This window comes from Papilio machaon, chromosome 7 (assembly GCF_912999745.1).
Source record: "Papilio machaon chromosome 7, ilPapMach1.1, whole genome shotgun sequence".
NCBI classification, from domain to species: Eukaryota; Metazoa; Arthropoda; class Insecta; order Lepidoptera; family Papilionidae; genus Papilio; species Papilio machaon.
In genome coordinates this window covers 3,164,641-3,186,404 of record NC_059992.1, presented here as the reverse complement: position 1 = coordinate 3,186,404, position 21,764 = coordinate 3,164,641, and the positions used below count along the sequence as shown (strand labels likewise).

Sequence of the window (21,764 nt, the reverse complement as noted above, 5' to 3'; positions counted from 1 at the left end):
ATGGTAGCCCAAATGAATTAGAGACGAACATATTCGAAGTATTCCTGTGACAGACTCACCCCACTATCGTATTTGGTAAAGTTGGAACTTTTACATATTTTGTTTGTTTGGTGTAATTCCTTTACATTTGACTATTGGATTTGAAGTATTAATCTGGTCCAGTTTTGCCAGACATAGAGGTGTGTCGCAGGCTTTTAGGGCAACGAAGTCCTAAAACAAGGAGGCGCGCGTGCGCGTGAGGGCGCTAGTGTCAGTCCCGTGTCTACCGGCGTGCATGATAGACGTTGTTTTAGCTTCTCGCGCGCATAACCGCTAATCGGGCTCTGCAAAAAACACGACGCGCCCATGGCTGCGGTCGTTATCGAATAGCTGATAGTGTTATATTGGCTGTTTATGTGATGATCACAAAGTTAATGTTAAGTTTAAAGCACACGGCGTTAGTAAACAACCGGTCCAGATAGGGAGGCTGCGTTGCCTCGCGCCCGGTTACGGTGGAATGCAGCAATTTTAACTACTGCGGACCTCGAGGGATCCATTTCGAAATTGGGATTGAAATACAATTTCAGTGTTAAGGTAAGCAAGCCTTATATAGAAGAATATCAAGATCGTAATAAATATTTCATGTGATTCTTATGTTTTACTTTTTATAATTAGCCTATATCGTGCTTGTGAGTAAATTATTCGTGATAAAAGAACTCACATTAAGTATTAAAGAAATCCTAACGAAACAGTTGGTTTGAGTAATATAAAAAATCAAGTGCATACTTTCCATTGGTAAACGAATTAAAAACAATTGATTATATCAATACATGTCTACATTATACCTGTGTACGTTATATATGTTTTGTTTTAAATATGCGACCCAAATGTTACTTGATTCGCTCTCGAAACTGAAGACTCCGATTCGAATCCGTTCCTTAGATTGGTTGTTACGTGTACTTTTTCAAGTTAGTTTCAAATAATTTATGTTAATTATCAAATTTTAGATTGATTGACTTGTCTTGTTCTTTACCTGCCTACACCCTTTACACAGTCAACACATATCGGGTTCATTTTAAATTTAAAATTCTTATGGTAATAAATATTTAAAATATTTCATAAGACGTTGCAGGTGTAAAAATACTACGTACATCGCATTGTAAAGTTTTATGTTACAAATTGCGTAACTGTATTTCCTGATTCAAAGGTAGAAGAGTTCATGTAATTGTCGGATCAATTTACGAAGTTATAATAAGCTTTATCTATAGTTGCTTGTAATCATGTATACATATGGAATATAAAAAAGCGCGGAAATCACAGCAAGTTTATATATTTTTATTTTGTTAATAAAAAATCGTGTGTGTGTAAATATGATTATTAACAATTAAATGCGTAAAATATTCTTTACCGAACCTCAAGAACATATATTTAAGTATATATGTTGAATAAAATGTAGCAAAGCAATTTAATTCAATTGGTATTTGGAATTGTAGTGCCAATAGTGTATTGGTAAGGGGTGTGGACTACAGACTGCGCTCGTGGGTTCGAATCTTGCTATTAAACTATTGTTTTTAAAACAAATAACAAAAAATTATTGCGTTAAATAACATATATAACGCATATTACTCCGAACTCGGCCAAATTACATTTCCCAAAGTCGTGACTAAGTACAATTGCAGATAATTCGGTCAGTCGAGAACAACCGGTCACAATCCATAGCAGGTACGAGAGACAGATTAAGTAAGATTCATCACTTTCTTTTACGAACGACGACCAAGAACGAAGAGAATGGCTCCATTCAATACCGTTCTAAATTTCTCACGGCAACAATTATTTATGCGGTCCCGCGAAATAAAATCTGAAGAACGCATTGTTACGATATCTTTTTCTAGTCGTTCTTTTTTATATGTGGCAAAGGTGCCGCCGCCATCCAGCCAAGCCGAGTGATTTAATTCCCGATTTTATTACGGATAAAGTATTACATAACTGGGTATGGCATAATGAAATTTAAATACGAAATAAGATTTTTTTACACAGATTTACGCATTTATAGTGTCTAAGTTGTTGTGATTGCGTTATTTGTTTAGAGTAGAATGAATAAAAATCCTTTGAAATAAGGAAAAATAATCTTTTATCATTATCCGCACCTAGCCGAGAAACTATGAATGTGAGATAGGACAGTGAACTGGTCTGAAAATGGTATACAATCCTTATAATTGAATACAGGGTATAGAACACCGGTGCTCTACCGACTACTGGTATTCCCATATAAAACTCCGATGGCACAAGCTATAGCTATATTCCTAACAAGAGCGTAATATTTTTCACTGTTAATATGTTGGTTCATTTGTGACCTCTTATAACCGAAACGGCTTCATCTATTTTGAAGAACTTAGTGTTATTTGATTCGTATTCTTCCACTGAGTGTCATAGCCTAATTGTTTTTAATTAAATGTCAGGTAGCGTTTTGAAACAATAAACATAAAATTGTTACAGGTGATATCAAAGCCTTCATCGCTCTCCTTCCCGGCTTTGAGTTTCGAACATTTGATTATATTTTCCTCGGTCCATTATGGGATATGAATTAATTTCTCCCGGTTTGTATTAAGTATTAATTTTGTGGGTATTACATTTTCTAATGAATTAAATTTGAATCCCGAATAATGAAGAATGTTTAATAATATATGTATATATAAATTGCTCGTTCATTGCACAGCACGGTTTAATTAACATGAATAAAAGTTATCCCAATAAGTTAAAAATATATACTTTTATTAAAAATACATTTAGCAACCTCTATATTTATATAGGCACAGTAGTGTGGGGGCAATAAGCCAGATAAAAATAAATTATGAGACTGCCTCTATTGTACAAGACTTAAGAGGGTTGCTTTCATTCAACGTAAAATTTACATTTTCTGCGTTACTCTAATTCTTGCTTCAAGGCTGTATGCCGATGTGGCCTTAACCTGTTTTTCGAGTGACGATTCTTCGCGTTCACGTGTATTCATTATTTACAACGAACGCTTTTATCGTTGCGGCCAAGGGTTGTCAAACATAAACGTTTGAAATTCAAACTTACAGGTATTGACCCATATGAAATATAAATAAGCCCCATATTGAAAGATATAGATTTAAAAAAGGCTGGAATACTGGAAACGGACAGACACAAGACTTGAATAGACTTGAACAGTTTTAAGACCAATATGATCTGTGGGTGGATTTTACTTAGACGAAACATAAACATTCTGTTTGGTCCAAAAGCTCATTCGAGCAAGAACTGCTGCTTTTGCAAGTTCTACGACATTTATGGCCATAGTTTAAAAACATATCCAGGTCTTAATTGGTTTGACCCAATTGTACTGCAGTTTAAAATTAAATGCTTTCTGACAAAGTTTAACTGCATCACATGTAGTTTAGCTACAACAATTTCAACTGCAATATAGCTAATTTTGGATACGTTCTATCTAATTTATGTTGATGTTACTTCGTTTTCATTTCAGTATATTGGCTTATAAGACTGCGAACTACCCAAAAGAGCTAAAAACATAATATGAAATAAATAATGTTTTAAAAATAATTTTGAGGACGGCGCAGCTTATTAGTATACAAACTTATAATTTGCGACAAGTGAAGTTTTTAGACTTTTCATAGAGAACATCTAACCACCTAGCTAGATGACATTTGTGACATTTTTAGTGTTGCCAATAATAAAAAAGCGGTTGACACATTTTGCGCTGTTTCATTTCTCTTGGTTAACGATAGAATTTTTACGAGTGTTTGTCTTTTGAAAGTTTGAAACATAGTTTCGCTGGTTCTCATGTTGCCTCGCGGAAAGTTAACGAAGCGTGTCCGGGCGCTGGGAACTGGGAGCTTCGCCCGTGTTGGATGAGAGCCGTTCGGAGTGGAATAAAATTCATAGCACGTAATTGTGGCGTGCGTGCCCCCGCCGTATTGTAAACATGTCGAACAATGAGCATAATAATGCGCGCCGTGGCGCTTTATGCGTGTTTGGTAGCGACGGTTTCTCTTGTTTTCAACTTTACTAATTTTAAATGGCTTTCGTTTTCAATTATTAAACTTGTGTGCTATATTGCTTGAATAAATAATGTAAAACTCTATAACCGCATTGCGGAAATGTCAATAAAGTATATTAAAACGGTAATTCACATAAATCTTTATTATATATTTTAGAAATCTAGGAAACCTCTTTTTTAAAATAAATCGAAGTCTAGACCACTTCATTAGGTCACGCTAACCTAAGCGAAACGGATGTGTTCATTTATTAAGTTCTGTAACGAAAGTAACCTCAAATATGTTACTAGTTAAGATTTATCTAGATTTTATATTAAGCATACATTTTAATAAAACATACTAAGAAGTTTTAAGAGCGAGGAATGAGGTTACTGCATTCTTAAATTCTAAATATTTTAATGACTAAGATTGTGGTCTGTGAAACTCCGTGTCAAAAGTTCATATTTTAAATAATTTGTGAAACAGTGTTAGAATAGTTAACGGTATTTTAGTCGTATTCAATGATACCCAGGTATTATTGTTTTAATTATTATTAATAATAAATTAACCTTATAAATATCTAAAGCCTTTTTAGCAGTCTTCCGTGTTGGCTTTTCCTTTTACTTATCTACTCATTTTCTCCTCTAAATTTCTTTATTTTTTCCTCTAAATTTCTTCCTACAATATCGGACTTTTATCGAATAAATAATGAGATAATAAGTAATACTATTAAAAATGCTACTTTAACGGTGAATATAGACGAATATAAACGTCTAGGATTGTCATAAATCCACATTAAAATCCATAAATTGTTATTAAATCGGTATAAGTCGTAAATAACTAAATTTTAAATTGGTGTCATTATATATTCAACTGTCTAGACTAGTGTGGGCAACTAGGTCGCCTTTAACTACAAAGATAATCAATTCTTTTCTCTGTCATATAAACTGGGGTAGAGCGTGACTTCAATAGAATTCTATGCATATCGAACGTATGTAAATTTCATTCCAACTCAAAAACTAATGTTTGTATACAAATAAACGTTTCTTTAGAAGACAGATGATAGCCTCTGCTAAATGTTATTGCAATTTTATATGAAGTGAAGCTAAATTAAAAATGTTAATATTTTTTGCCAATATATTTGAATTTACTATGCCGTTTTAATGTACCGTTTTTTAATTAATTTTATTTTTTGTTTTTTTAATGGCCTGTATAAATGTTATCACAGTTAATTAATAATTAAACATTTTGTGATTAACTTAACTACTTTAAAATACTTAAATATGTAAATTAAATTTAATTGGACAAATTAAAATTTACCTCTTTTTGTTAAATATTTAGTAATAAAGTGCAAAATAAATTAGCAGTTATAGCTAGTTATAGCTAGCTGTTGCCTGCGACTCCATTTGCGCGCAATTAAAAAAAACATAATTAGTAGCCTATGTGTTCTTCCAGACTATGTTCTACATCTATGCCAAATTTCGTCGATATCCATGCAGCCGTCCTGGAGATACCTCCAAACAAACATTCATCCATCCAACCATCTAACCATTCGCATTTATAATATTAAGTAAGATTTAGTAGACATTTCAATAGTAGGTCAACAATATTTGGTTGCTTAGCATTTATAATTACGTATACGAGTTCTCACTGAGCAATAACCAAAGAAAAACCATATAATTGTCTGCAATGCAGTAAGTTCTCACGCTTTGGCGTAGACTTAACGGTGGGTTAATCTTTATGGCATTTATTAACATACGAGTTATACTATTAAACTAATTATTATTGTCACTGGTCTTTTAACAATATTGATGTAATCAGAAATGGACATAATCCTGTTTTAAAAAAATTTAGTCTACTATCAAGAAATCCGTTTGAAAACGCGTATTTCTGTTTATAAAGGGTATAAGGGTTTCGGCAGATGAATTCCATGGTAATACAGGTTGCGAATCTCTTTCAAACGGAAATTAGATTTTTGGATTTAATTGGTTATGTTTACATAATTTAGGTTTAGGGTTTGGGTTTTAAAGTTAAAATTTATTTTTATTGGGCTTAATGAAAAGTTTATTTCGTGACTACCTGCTACTGAAGATGCTGTCTGACTTCATAAACCAAAACTAGATATATAGGAATAGAGTTTATCTTTATAGTTATCAATTATATTATTATAATCATGGTTATTTATTAATCCGTAATACATAAATAATTAAATAAAAAACCGGTATACGAAAAAAGTGTCGGATGGGGTGCGTTGGCATCTGTCGTGTACCGGCTGTTGTCCGCCGGATGGAGGCTTAAAACAATTACAAAAATATTAAATTAAACGTCAAACTTTAGAATAAACAGTAAAATATTTTTCGTAGTCTGAGAAAAAAATATTTTAACTTGTAACAGAATTCGACTATACCGATATGATAACTAAAAAAATTATAAATAATAAACAACACTAATTACGCCCTGAAAATGTCAGTTATATTATAAACAAGCTTTTTCCCGCGACTCCGTCCGCGCGGAATAAAAAATAGAAAACGGGGTAAAAATTATCCTATGTCCGTTTCCTGGTTCTAAGCTACCTGCCCACCAATTTTCAGTCAAATCGATTCAGCCGTTCTTGAGTTATAAATAGTGTAACTAACACGACTTTCTTTTATATATATAGATATTTTAAATTTAAAACTTTCAAGAATAGTACCTTAGCATAGAAAAATAAGGACGTAAAACTAGAAAATCCACATCCGGGCGAAGAGAAGATTTCTAGTCTGATTATTTCGAATGTACAGCATCATACTTCAGTCCTCGAGCAAAACGTGAACTCTGAGATGTATTCAACTTGTTTGTATGCACACTAATGTTGCCAGACTTACAGGATACACAGTTACATAAATTATGGCAAAACTGGAGTAAAGTTTGCGGCAAAATTTGTATTGCACGGAAATGCAATGCAAAACGACGCTATTTTACAAGTATTCAGTATTAATTGATACTAGTATTACTGAATATCCGTTGACGCAACTTAAACGCTTTGATATTAATTCATGTAAACCGGATTAGAGCGAAGTTACAATATCGTGAAGCGATGCCTTTTGATACAAGTGCTAGTAAACCAGTTTAGCCAATCCTGGGGAATAGATTACGGATACCAATTTGCATGGTTACAACACATTCCGTTTTCAGTTGTATACGCTACTCTGGGAGTATATTAAGAAATATTTTTTACAAGAATATAATTTTTAATTTCATTTTCCTTACATACGAGTATGTATAAATGTTATTCATAACACGATAGAGAGGTTAAATGTCACAGACTACTGATTAAAGTTTATCATATAGATGGTTTTGTCCGTGCCCTGGTGACTTTTTATCATTTGTTGTTTTCTTGCTTTTGCTTGTGTTAATTTTACATTACAGATGTTTTGTTTTTATTTTTTAAAAGCACGAACGTAGTCGTTGTTGTTTCACTCGTTGATAACGAGTGTTACTTTAAAAAAAAAAAAAACAGCCCAACCGACAGACTCCTGACTATCCGGAAAAGACTAATCTAATTATACCTCAATCGTTAGAATCACTCAAGCAATTTATGCTCTGGGTGGCCATAATGAAACGGAATATACCTATAACATACACACAAAAAAAATTGAATCACTGATATTTATTTACAAAAAAATGTAAGTTGAGAAGTTTAGGTTGTCAACCCTAATACGTACGTAATAATACGCGTGTTATTTCGAGTGCGAGTAGAGGCAAGAGCAAGAGTGAGGCGCTTCATTCGTAGGCGCTAAGTGTTTACAGAAGAGTGCCGCTGTGGTATCGGTAATGAGGAGGGAATCGGAGAAAGCGGGGAAGTCTGTACCTGTGAGGCAACTCGCAGCTGCTGGGAATTTGCAATTTGAACGAATTTTAATGAGTGACTGTAACAATACCTCCCGATAAAAGCCCTGCTCTTATTTCGACATGACAATATGCGCGATATAGTGAAGAGCCTCACTAGTAATTCGAATTGAGGTTGTAGTGTCAACAATCGAGAATGAATTTCATTTTACAGAGCCTTGTATTCAAAAATGTCACTGGCTGTTTGTAGTGCTCCCCTCACATTTGTGTTTTACTTTTTTTATTTGTACACATTTTTTGTGAACTGTTTTTTTATTTTCCACAATCTGAACCGCAATATTGAATTACTTACTCAAATAATTATATAATACTTTCAAAAAATGACGGTTTGGTCATGACTTGTTAATTAAAAAATCCGACCAGTGTACAGACAAAAATCGTTAACTGTCAAAAGTACATTCAAATATAGCGTAGTGATGTGATGTATCGGCAAGATAAGTCGGTGTTGCCGCGTTCTGACGACTCCGTTACATAATTGCAGTGGACGGACGCGAGGCGGGCGAAACCGGACGAGCGCGGTTCGATGCCCGGCCGGACCGCTCGGTTTCAACTTGTTTATAACGTCGATATCGTGCCCGTGACCTTGAAAATTATCGATTTTATATCGATCGGAGACTTTACCCTATGATGTTTAATTCACATGAACCTTAATTTTTTAACCACTTGTATGGATGTGTTTGATTTTTGTGTACAACTCTTCTGATTAAAATGACGCCTCATTTTTACTATAATACATAAAAAGGCAAATGATTATACAGTAGAATGACGTTAGATTACATTTTTATTTTTAACCAAACAAATCCCAGAGCTCAATGTAATTTTCTCCTCGACTTTTATAAGTCTCTCTAGGTCATCTATTTCCGTCTATGTTTTCTATTTTGGTATATATTCGTTGAATAATTAAAAAATCCAACGTCGGTTCATTGGGGAAATACATAAATATCGATTAAACGGACAGGTGCATACGTTACAGGTTCATTTATATTCGAGTTGAATACAAAAATGTGCATTTCATTTCTCGAACATATTTTATTAAAAGCAAACGACTGCCTCAAATCGGATGGAGAAATAAGTAATGAGTGAATGCCTGAATTTGTATTCGTACGGCGTAGGATCACAATTCGCAGGCTGTTTTAACTCGTAAATTTTACATAGGAAAGATACGTTCGTATGTTGACAATAATGAAAGTCAAATACACTTCTCAGTAAAAACGTTAAATCTTTTTGTGTTTCTGAACTTGTTTCTACAAACGGTGATTTAAATTCCAAAATACTTATGTATGTTATAGATTTATCGGACAGTGAAACTTTTCTATTGTGATTAGAAAATCGCTTCAGTAGTTTTAGGGTTTAATTCTTTTCAACATTTTTCATTTTGTAGTAGAATAAAATAACTTATACTTAATAACTAAATATACATTTGGTTTAACTTATTTTTTCACCAATAATAGACAAAACTTACTTTTTTAAATTATTGTAGTAGTTAAATAAAGATTCTACGTATTTTAATCGTACTTCAACGTCGAGGGTTTATGAAGAAAAATTTAAATTATTATAGTTTTGAAATATCCTTTGAAAAATTTTAACTTCACTTTGCTTCCGAGAGTGGAATGAAAAATAGTCTTAGTTTAGGTTGTAATTTATCATTCTTTATAGCAGACTGTCTTCTTTAATACGAAGAAAAATTAGCTAAGATAGACGAACGTATGGTAGATTTAGCTACAGTTATTTTATCTGTTATTTAATTAAATATTTATAAAATATATAGACACGCAAAATTATGTTTTTTTTTTGAAGCGAAGATTCTTTATCCTGGTTTTGTTTACATATGGTGGGAGTTTTCTCATATCTCCTTCGCAGCGCTACTTGTGCCCGCTTTCACTGCTGAACTTCAAGTTAATTAACTCTTCAAAAGCGAGACGGAGGCATCCACCTTTTTATTCATATTTTAGCTTTTACAACTTTATAAAAAAAATAAGTTTAGAGAACCACGGAATTTCACAGATATGTAGTTTTGAGTGGAAGTAGTAAGTTCTTTATAAATTAAAAAAAACAAATTATAAGTTATAACAGCCCAGCCTCATATGCTTGTATTTACTGAACTAATATAACATAGGAATAATCTAGGTATGTAATAATTATGTAAAGAATTCTGCTGTTTTTAAAAATTTATTTGAATAGTTGTTCATCAATGTTCATGAATAATTCAAGTCAATAAAATAATTTTCAAAACAAAAACAGATCTCCAAGAGTCAATGAAACGTTAACAATTTAAACCCCAAACGAAAAAATGTTAAATAAATTTTGACAAAAACAAGTGAATACTGTAAAGTTATTTCTAGTTGAAATCCCGAAGCGTAACACGGTTTTGAATTTTGCATTCGGATTACGAAATTGCCGACAACCGAGACTGGTCGCCTCCAGCTATACTCACGAACAACTACGCTCAAAATATTTAATTTTAAATAAAAAAAACTAAAAAAACAACAACTAAATATGAAACCAATTCCTATTTTAATAGCAGCAAATATTAGTTTAACCTCAGAATACTAATATCAAACAAGTAATTAACCTACATTTCTAAATAATAAAAATATGCAATGAGCTACAAGTTACTATAAATGATTCAGAATTACTTAATTAATTATGAATCAAGACATGAGAAGAACAAACAACACATTATAGTGGCAAAATAATCACATTATTATTTTGACAAATTTATTAAATCCATTGATTAAATGTTATTTAACCATATCGTAACTTAGGGAAACCCTTGATGTATTATTAGATATTTCTATTTCTAAATCAACACTAAGTGCTCTTTTAGTAACCATTTAAACGATACAGCGTATGGCAGTAAGACGCTTACTGAACAAGCGTTAAAATTTAAACTGCACGGAAGCACTGAGCGAAAGCTTAACAACCAAAAGCCGAATATTAAAGTTCATACATAACTCATAGCATTTAGATCTTGCGCAGAAACCTACAGTGCATCTAAGTTTTAAATCCGACGAATAAAACTGCACGATGTCATATAATTGGAGCGTCTGCTTCCAAAGTCAATTGCCTGAAACGGGCCAGTAGATAGAACTTTACTAAATTTATGATACTCCCCGAAGCTACTAAAACTACTTACATAAATGTGTGTAATAAAATATATAGTTTTTTTTTTCATTTATTTCTCGTTTGTCACTTTATAAGCAGTTTCTTTTGTAAGTTTGGTTCTTGTAAACAATTTTTTAAATGTTAGTGTTTAGTATGAACATTGAAAAAAATTGTGGATGATGCTTTTATAATTCTTCTAGTATGTTTTGATTATTAAATTATATTAAAGCAGTAAATTAATTTAATGTGTACTGTCTCTAAAAATTAGTACAGGCTGTTATAAAACTGGGCCAATGACTTAAGAGAAAACACTTACGTTTAGACGCAACACTGATGTTGCCGGAAGGCTTGTATGAAACATAACATGGCAGTTATGATCGTAGTGGATAGAAATACTACGTAAGGCGGCAGAATGTAACATATAATAGAAAGAAGTTGGATAAGCCAGCACGCTAAGACACCTTATTTTTTTTTGTGTTCCATGGCAAAGCTAAACGAGTTGCTAGTATTAAATATTGTCAGAGTGAATGTGTATTATATTCCTTTATTTTACTTCTTACTACGTTTTCGATTTGCCGTCACATATGTCTTTTCTGCTTTCTTATTCTACAAGTTACCGTAGGTTTCTGAGGTCAAAATCTCTGTTTAAAACATATTGTTATCATTGTATTGTCAAAGATAATATCCGAAATGACAATATGTTTTATACAGGAATTTTGTTTTCAGAAACCTAGGGTTAACAGGCTATTTTTCAATAAAGACTTACTTTCTATTTATCTTGCTTCTGTTAAAAGAAATGTACCTTTTTTATATTCGTAGTTTTATATACCTTGGACCTGTAAAAATATTTTACAGCATAACTAGTAGTATATTATCGGGCACAGAAAGTGCTTTCCTGTGTTTAATGCTTAATCAAATTTCCTTATCTAAGCTTAGTAGAAAGGTCACGTCAATCCTTAACACGAATACATTCACACAAACGGAAACCAAATATGATTAATAAACACTCGAATTTTAGCTTAGTGAAATAGTCGAAATTCAACTATAATTCGTTATAATATTATTTTGTACGTGCCAGTATGAATTAGGGTATTGTACCTTTCTTCTATTAATTTTAGATTACGCCTTTTTTAGTCATTTCTCCTTTGCCTAAAACTTTTAGAAATATTTTCGAAGTAATATATTCCACAAATTTTATCATTACTCAAGATTCCACGAATTATAACCTGATCAAGAATATAAAAACATAGCTATATTTCGAAAAAATAGGAAAATAACTTTTTTGTCTACATTAGAAGCTGATTGAAGCATCACGGATTTATATATTCGCGGTTAAGCATTATATATCATGTTTAAGAAACAAAAGCATAACTTATTAAATAAATAACATAGATGAAAAACATTTCATACTTTTTAATCTTCTACACAAAACTCTCCATTACCTTTATTGTGATATTTAGGAGAGTGTTTTGTGTTACTTATGTATAATGTAACGGTTGGCCCAGCGAAGCTATTTCCTTCGTTACTTTTTCAGATATGAAATATGAGTTGTCATTACCGCGAAAGAGAACGAGGTTAAAAGGCTTGTCGAAGGTAATACTTTTCATTGCACGCAACGATTACGTCACACGTACGATTTGAGATTAGGATGTGGTCACAGTGGGAGAATTAATTAACAATTAAAAATAGAAATAAAAATTAATAAATTAAAAAGTAACAAATAAATTTTTCTTTTTTTTCTTTTCAGGTAAGCAGATCTATAGCAGGTCAATAATGGCATTGTAATATATAAAGGAAACGAGGATATTTTTTTAATTTATTGTCGACAAAGGTGAGTTAAATATTTACTTTTATGACTGTAGTTATAAGTAGAAACCGTGAAATTGAAGTTAAGACGAGAGTAATTAAACTTTCGCAGTATTATTAGTGACGATAGAAGATTTTACATTGTCATATGTAGATTATTGGAAATCTACTGAAGTCTTGTGAACCAGACAGGGCATTTGTTAAGTATTAACGTTACGTGAATAGGCACATACAAAGCTAGCGCGTACCATCTTTAGACCACATCATCACTTCATCGGTGTGGACCGTGGTCAAGCGCAAGCTTATTCGAGTAGTGTCTAACCGAGTAAGTTTAAAAGGTATAAAGCATATTTCTTAAAACATTTTTGAATTCCATTCCGAGTTTATTCAGAGTGCAAACGGCAGTTGTATTGATCGTGCCATTGAAAAATTTCGCATTGGGATTTTATTCAGCATTTCACACAGCTGTTTTCATAACAATAGTTAGCAATTGCCATCTCGTTGAAACTATGCCGTTGACATTTTACGAAATTTTCTCTTTATTGTACGAACGCTCCGCAGCGCAGTCTTTTCGGGTATTGTTTTATAATAACACGGTCGGTTGCAACCTATAAGTTTTTCCACGGCCAAAGTTATATACTTTTAAACAAAACCCAAGTATAAAACAATGCATGTTTGAAATAATTTTTCAATACAATAATAGCGGCGGAAAATTTAAAATATTTTACAGCTAGTATTAAATTTGTAAAAGAAACGCTGTTTTTTAATTAGCCAAACAAGGATAATGTTGACATAAACTTCGACTGTCAAGACTTTTGCAAAACATTTTGTTAATAACAATACATTTTTGTCTTTCGGCAGAAAAGGTCTATGGTTACCTATTATGTTTTAAAAAGATTCTATTTGTTCAATTGCCATTTAAATTGTAACATACTTACTTTACACCTACGTACATTAAGGTTATAAGGTCAGTCAGGTCTTTGTTATTTGGCGTGTACGATGTATACAGGCGTTAGTACATTGACGGTTTGCGTGGGCGTGGGTGAAACGGCAAACATGTTGCAAACAAAAAAATACACATGGTTATATTTTTAATAATTATATGACGTCATTTTTGAACGTGGTAGAAACTGATATATTTACACAATAAATTTTTCACTAAATTTAATATAAAAATGAAACAACTTGTACAAGATCAATATGTGAATAACAAGAAGTAAAACAAAAAACGCCAAAAAAAAAACAAAGCCGACTGCATAAAAAAAACAATCTCAAACAAAATGCACTAAAAAGTAACATAAAAAACAATCTCAAACAGAATGCACTAAAAAGAAACAAAATAATGTCATGAAAATCCTCTAAACTCTAAAAAAAGTTCTCTTCTTTCTTGTAACATGTATATTTTGTATAATTATTGTTATTTTGGAGTCCGTGTTAGCCTATGTAGGGACATAAACGTAAGTATGTCTAATACATCTCAAATATAAAATGTCACCTATTTACTTCGGCCGACACCGTCTTACTATACATCGACATGACATCTCCATCTTACTAATATTTTAAATGTGAAAGTTTGTATGGATCTAAATAGACATAGTCGTAGACGTTACATTAAGTACTAAAATGTAAATAACTTTAATATTATTGGTGATACACATACGTGTAGAATGAATAATACTCAAGTGAATAATAGATATATCGTTTATTTATTCATTGAATGTCAATTGGATGTCAAGAGTTCACATGCGGGCCCGGATCCAGGAGTTGAAGGAAGAGACGCGAGCGAAGCCGGCAGGCAAGTTCCGCTGGCAGCCGCGAGCAGAGCCGAATGAAGTCACACCAATCTGTAGTACGAGAAAATTGTTACATGGTCTTGTATCTCATTTTATTTTAATTTTTATATTCTTTATCGATAAATCAGGGTCATGAATGGCACATGAATTCACATGACGTGTGTTTTCTATGTGGCCCTGATACTACACCAGTCGAGCGGGATATTCGTGCAGCAGTTACTGTGAGCTCTACCACTGTAGAATACTTACGAGAGTCCTTCTGTTGTCGGTGGTAAGTGGGCCGCCGGAGTCGCCGCTGCAAGTGCTGATGCCGTTGGCGCCGCTGATGCAGAGCGTGGAGGACTGAATGGTGTTACCGAAGGTACGGCGGCACACGTCGTTGGTGATGACTTGCACGCGGGCGTGCGACAGCGCCTGGTTGTTGCTAATACTACCACCTGCCAATCACAGCGAATCGTGTCAAAGCAGAAGACTTGAAGAATTTGTTTTGCAGTATTGATGATGTCTTGATGAATCCAACAACACCATCAAACATCACGAAAATATTTCAAAAAAATTGATCCATTCCGTAAGAAGAGCTAAGGTAGAGAATTACAAAGTGTCGCCCTTTCCGACGCGATGGGTGATTCGAATGATAAGTCAGCTATAACTAGTACTAAGCGATCAGAGTAGATAGAATGTCAAAAGGAAGTGAGTGAAGAGAGTAAAATTCAAATTAAATATCTCACCGTCTCTGGTCAGTCCAAAGCCAGCAGCGCGCGCCCAGCTACCGGCGTAGTTGTTGTTGCCGGAGGCGAGAGCGATCGTGTTGATGTTGTCTGGAATACAAAGTCTTTATTAAGTATTTCCATAAATCAAGTCTTCAATTGTCTACGGAATATTTCGGCACATGTTAAGCGGCGATCGAAACATTGCAACACAATCCTACACATTGTTTAGTTAAAGATGTTGTAGGTCGACGTGATAATTGGCATTTGAGTTCTGCACAATCGCAAAGAGATGAACTCCTGTAAATAAGAATAGTAACACACTCACTGTTGAGGTTGACCCTGTTGATGGTGATCATAGCGATGTCATTGGCCAAGGAGTTCATGTTGTAGCTGCTGTGCATCTCGACGCGGTTGGTGTTGACGCGGGTACCACCGGAGAAGAGGCGCAGAGAACCCAGCACAACGGTGAACTGGCGAGCCTGGGCGTTGCCTGTGCGCCAGCAATGAGCAGCGGTCACCAGCTTGGTCGCCGACAGAAGGGAGGAGCCACACACTGAGGTTTGCCCGGTAGTCAGAGTGATCACGAGACCTGCCTACGAAGGTACATGTATTGTTTAGAATTGAACAGTTGCTTAGAAATTTACTAACTAATCGTTGTGACGAAATTATTGTGAATTTACAAGCATTAAACACATATATATTATCAATATTCAGGACCAAAAAATCAATAGAGTCAGCAGTTTTGGATGTTTTACTGCTTTCAATTGTGATAAAACTTGCAGACCCATAATGGCACCCAGTCTTTATCCTAGCTATGTTAGCAAACCTACTCCACACTACTGAAGGCAAATGTAACATCTGCTATTTATCTGGTCATGATGGAAATGTGATGTATGTGAATCGTATGATTCGATGGTGTCACATGTATTATATAGAAAGTAAACGGCTCACAAGGAATGGCCACTCCCCGAGGCGGCTGACGGTGGAACCGCCTACGATCCTGCTGCCGTCGAAGTCCGCGGCGAGCTCCGCCTGGCGGATGGCCTCCGCCTTCGGGATGCCCACATTCTCGTGGTAGTTGAGCTCGATAGGCTCGTACGCGTTGGCTGCGGCGAGCAGCAGACAGGACAGGGCGACCAGAGACAGCTTCATCTTGATACTTGACGTGATGTGCCCCCTAAAGATCCAGTCGCAGTTTTTATAATAAAAGATAACGATTATTGTAATTTGTTATGATAGTGTCCGAAATCGGATTAGCGTTCTTTGAAGATAATAATTAATTGAGTTATCTCTCGTCACACGATAAATCATTGAAGTTTATGTAATTACCAGTGGAATTTCAAACAAACTAGCTTAAGCCGCACACAATAGCTACCTTCAGTAAATGTATAGGTAAAATCGGTTCTGCCGTTCCGGAGATTACCAGCAATTAACGCGAATTTGTACACAGACAAAAAAAAAACAGATTTTCCTTAAAAGTAGTTCACATACTTACATCGCATGTGAATTATTTTTTTCGATGTTACATACAGACAGTATAATTTTATTAATTGAAGATACATAGAAATGTATAAAATAAGCCGTATATCAGGCGAATCATTTTTATGTCATAAATCTGTCAGATAAATTATTTGCTGGGTACACGGCGGCGGTGAGAGGGACTTCATTGTGCACATATTTTATTCATAATTGTGTATTGTTAAGCATCGATTACGCAGTTGATGCTTGATCGGACTGTACCAAAACTGTCTAGGTTCGATTCCCGCCATGTACATACCAAACTGTTTTGCGATTTTCAAAATTCATATGTACTCGTACATCATGAAGGAAGATATGTGTTTACGCAACAAAAGACGATTGAACCAGTAAACTATGACCTAGTCACCCCCTAAATTGGATAGGCTCCTGATCTCCTCTGTAGGGACATATATGAGATAAGGGCAATTGTGTCCTAACATTCTGTATATAGTTTTACATGGACCTATTATGACGATGTCTCGACTCGAAAATCGAGTGCATTACCAAGAACACACAGAAGACAGCGTCAAGTGGAATTAAACCCGCGTACAATCTGAAGTGTGCGTTCCGGGGGTCTAATTCCAGCCCTCTTTCCCTTCCCACTCTTTTCTTTGGATTTCTTATGATGGCAATTGAAAGAGGATTTGATGAAGGGGATGCATAGGAAGGGGAAATATTATCTTTTTGTGCGTCTCCTCCTCCATTGGTATAAGGTAATCAACGCGACTGCCATTGCAGTTGTCTATGGGCAGCCGTCACTTCGCTATTTGGATGAATTCAGGTGGCTGCTTGTTCGTTTGACACTTTATAACATAAAAGCTATATATCTCCCGAAGAAATGCATGAAGCAATAATAAATATATCAGATATTTATCGGCCAAGTCGCTCGATCAAAACAACTTATTATAAGTTTACAAATTATCTTTTATAAAATAAAAACATGTCTAAATAATATTTAAATAATAATTTGATGATAAGATTATTTTACTTCTTTACAATATTGAGAAATAGCGTCACGTAAATAGATTTTTAGCTGACTTCGAAAAGAAGGAGGTTATCAATTCGACTGTATTTTTTTGTATGTGCTCGTATGTGTTACCGCGATGCTCCGCCCCTGGTGCTCCAATTTTGATAAAAATTGTTTTAATCGAAAGGAAGTGCTTGCAGACGGGTCCTGTTTATTTTTTTTAAATAACTGGAAGACTAGTAGATTTTGAATTTAGCTTCTAAATGTGTTGCGAAAATTAGGGACATTTTTGCTTTCAGCTCTTGCGTAGGTTAAACTACATAAAAATGATGTATGGAAGAATTGTATCTCTTTAAATGTGCTAAATAAAAATCCTTGGTGGCATACGTCTATCATATATGGTTGTCTCACAATAACCATGTTATTGTGAAAAAACGCCGATTACAGTGCACACGAAAAACAGCGTCGTAAGCTTACGGCGCTATTATACTATATTATGAATCCTTATCCAAATAAATATGTTTTAAGGCTAGACTATTAAATGCAGATTACATTAGCCTTCCAAACGATATAATTCTGACCAATATTTTGGAAGATATCAAATGATTAAAAACTACGCGCATTCGAAAAATGCTAGTGCGACGCGCGGCTGGACAGTATTAAAGGCACGATACCGTGTATTAATTTGTTACTTTTGAATAAGAATACGGATTTTGATAATTATTACTTTGTTTTAAGGATGGGAGGTTAGAGGAGTTTTCGAATTGAAGTACACCCATTTTAAATATGAAAGTCCTTTTCTTTATTTGTCTTATTTCCGTCCTCATACGTATTAAGGAAATTTGTAATCGATCTTCAAATTCACTAAAAATAGAGAAATAAAAAAAAATAAAAAAAAATATAGCCGATTTCATAAAAAAAACAATCTCAAACAAAATGCACTAAAAAGTAACAAAATACTGTCATGAAAAACCTCGAAGGTAAGAAAGTTCTCTTCTTTCTTGTAACATGTTTATATTGTATAATTATTGTTATTTTGGAGACGGTGTCGGCCCAAGTAGGGACATGAGCGTAAGTATGTCTGATACATCTCAAATATAAAACGTCACCTTTCACCACAATTTACTTCGGCCGAGGTATAGGATGGCAATGGATACTGTTGGTTTAATCCAGAACAAGACAATGACTTGTGTTAAAATCAAACATTGCTATTGCTTATATTCTGTTTGACAACAATAGAGACAGATATATTTTACTAATATTAATGTTAATGTTTAGATGTATGGATTGAGTTTATTAGAAGGTACCTGAGGTACCTGGAGGAGCACCAGCTCATAAGCGATCGCCAGTACGGTTTCCGTCAACGTCGCTCTGCTGGTGATCTTTTAGCGTACCTAACTCTGCGTACGTAATGCTGGCGTCCCACAGGGCTGTGTACTGTCGCCCACTCTCTTTCTTCTGCATATCAATGACTTGTTACATTATAGTAACGTCCATTGTTATGCAGACGATAGTACGGGCGACGCTTTGTACACGGCCCGAGCTAATGTTTCTCGGGATAGCGTCATCGAGTACCGGAATAAACTTGTGTCCGAACTGGAGACCCTTCTGGGTAATATCTTGGATAAATCCTTCTCTGTGACAGCTGTTAGACTGTGGAACGATCTTTCACCTAACATTAAAAGAGCCTCCTCCAAAATTATTTTCAAGCGTCTGATTCGGCATCATTATGTTATGAGACTCCATTCATAAGTAGCCTTCTCGCTGTTATCGCTTATTATTGTACTTATTAATCTAGAGTTTTTATTTATCTTATTCTTTTTCTTCTACATGTACAATGTTTTATTAATATTATATACAATATTTTATTTATACTTATTTATTTCTAATATATTACTGTATTACATAATATTGTATTAGTAAAATTGTATCTTCAATTCATATCTGCCCTGCACATAATTATACTTTCCTCTCATATACCGGATGACTGGTAGAGAATGCCTTTAGGCATTAAGTCCTCCTTGTACTTATAAAAGTGCTAAAGAATAAATAAATAAATAAATAAATAAATCTCTGATTGGGGGCGACAAAACCTTGTCGAATTCAACCCCAATAAGACACAAGTTTGCGCGTTTTCCGCCAAAAAAGAACCCTTTGTCGTCAACGTTAACTTTGAGAACACTCCCCTGGTTGCCTCAGCCAGCATTGGTATCCTCGGCGTTGACATATCGAGTGACGTCCAATTCCGTGGGCATCTGGAAGGGAAGGCCAAGCTGGCCTCTAAGAAGCTTGGTGTCCTAGGGAGAGCGAAGCAGTATTTCACGCCAGCCCATCGCTTACAGTTATACAAAGCGCAGGTTCGGCCACATATGGAATACTGCTCGCATCTCTGGGCTGGAGCTCCTAAATACCAGCTTCTTCCTTTTGACCGCGTGCAACGACGTGCCACTCGAATCGTCAATGACCGGGGTCTTACCGATTGGCTTGACTCACTGGCTTTGCGAAGGGATGTCAGTTCCCTTAGTATCTTCTACCGCCTTTACCACGGGGAGTGTTCCGAAGAATTGTTTGGAACCATACCTGCCGCCGAGTTCCGTCATCGCACGAGTCGACAGAGCGCCAAATTTCATCGCTACCATCTCGATGGGTAGCATTCCACAACGATGAGGTTTTCACGAAACTTTCTACCTCGCACAGCCGCGTTGTGGAATACTCTGTCCTCGGCGGTATTTCCAAACAGTTACGACTTAGGGACCTTCAAGAAAAGAGCGTATACCTTCCTTAAAGGCCGGCAACGCATCTGCGATTCTTCTGGCGTTGCGGATGTCCATGGGCGTCGGATCAAATAATTCTCGGTCCGTTGCTCGTTTGCCCCCTTCTCCTATAAAAAAAAAAAAAAAGAAGGTATCACCAGAACGGCTGAATGGATCCCCTTAAAATTTGACATAGATGTAGAACACAGTCAGCAAGAACACATAGGCTAAGTTTTGTTTATTCTGTGCAGACGTAATAGCGGGCGACAGCTAGTGTTTGAATACGAATGTGGGTGATGCCGAAAGCCACAAATATTTTAGTGTATATATATGTGTACGTACGTATGTAATAGATAGCTACGTAAGAAGATTATTTTCTAGTAGATAATATTCAACGTTTAAATACTTTATCTGTACATATCATAATTGATTAATATTGAATTCTTGTGCTTGTAACACTAGATAAGTTAGCTGCCTACATTGAATGATGTTACAGATCACGCGATCAATACGACAACATATAAAATGCACAGATATGTGCCACTCTTTCTCTATGAGAATGATATAGTTTCAAGGGCAAATATAATCTACATTAAATTCTCATGATAATGAATATATTTATTTACATAAGGATAATTACTGAACTTGAATAATAGCGTCGGAAATAGGGCATAAATTTAATTAATGTTTCTAAAGAAAAAAATGGTTATTGTGAGAAAACTATGAAACATTATTATTATTTATTCGCAGTAACACACAAAAAAAAAACAATCGAAATGATAACCTCCTTTTTTTTGAAGTCGGCTAAAAAACTGAATGATGTCAAAAGAAGATTTTAAAATGTTTTATAATAATGTCCAAAAATGCTGAAGGAAAAAGTCTGGATACATCCCCGAGGCCGCAACATCCTCCCCGGGGTCCAACTAGCCTCGCAGACGCCCAATGACGACGACAATGACGCGACCAATTTTTAATAACAAAGTTATTACTAAAATGATAATATTTATTAACAGAAAGGCAGATAAACAATGTAAAATAAAAACAACTTCTCTTATCTTAAATCTTTAAATCTATGTTTAGGTTGTTTGTATATCTGTAATTAATTAATAAAATTAAGACAAACAGCAATTTAATCACTTATCTTAAATTTGCCATATCTTTATATTTTAAAATGCTTATTAGATAATTGGTCAATATCAAAACTGCCTTTGAACGCAAAACTGGAAAAGAGG

At 34.6% G+C, this 21,764-nt stretch overlaps 2 protein-coding genes across 6 annotated transcripts in view; one reads left to right on the top strand and one right to left on the bottom strand.

Annotated features, from left to right (window-relative positions):
• The first annotated feature begins 234 nt into the window (after positions 1-234).
• LOC106714107 (protein turtle) overlaps positions 235-21,764 on the top strand; it is a 75,968-nt gene continuing 54,438 nt past the window's right edge. For all 5 annotated transcript variants that reach the window (XR_001357158.2, XR_001357159.2, XM_014507052.2 and 2 more), the window contains exon 1: positions 235-573. The gene's annotated coding sequence lies outside the window, so the exon portion shown is untranslated. The remainder of the gene's footprint in view (positions 574-21,764) is intronic.
• On the bottom strand, positions 14,479-16,476 carry LOC106714109 (collagenase). The gene is made up of 5 exons (XM_045678572.1): positions 16,246-16,476; positions 15,620-15,887; positions 15,313-15,402; positions 14,834-15,021; positions 14,479-14,635 (listed from the first exon to the last, which is right to left on the bottom strand). Exons 1-5 carry the CDS (start codon positions 16,444-16,446, stop codon positions 14,531-14,533), a joined length of 852 nt encoding a protein of 283 aa, XP_045534528.1. The 5' UTR covers positions 16,447-16,476; the 3' UTR covers positions 14,479-14,530.

What these genes read in the sequence shown, in the direction of transcription:
- LOC106714109 (XM_045678572.1), bottom strand. Translation starts at nt 16,446, where the DNA reads ATGAAGCTGTCTCTGGTCGCCCTGTCCTGTCTGCTGCTCGCCGCAGCC. An exon ending in TCGGGGAGTGGCCATTCCTT is followed by an intron (nt 15,888 to 16,245) that starts GTGAGCCGTTTA and finishes GTACCTTCGTAG; the next exon opens with GCAGGTCTCGTGATCACTCT. An exon ending in CTTTGGACTGACCAGAGACG is followed by an intron (nt 15,022 to 15,312) that starts GTGAGATATTTA and finishes TGTGATTGGCAG; the next exon opens with GTGGTAGTATTAGCAACAAC.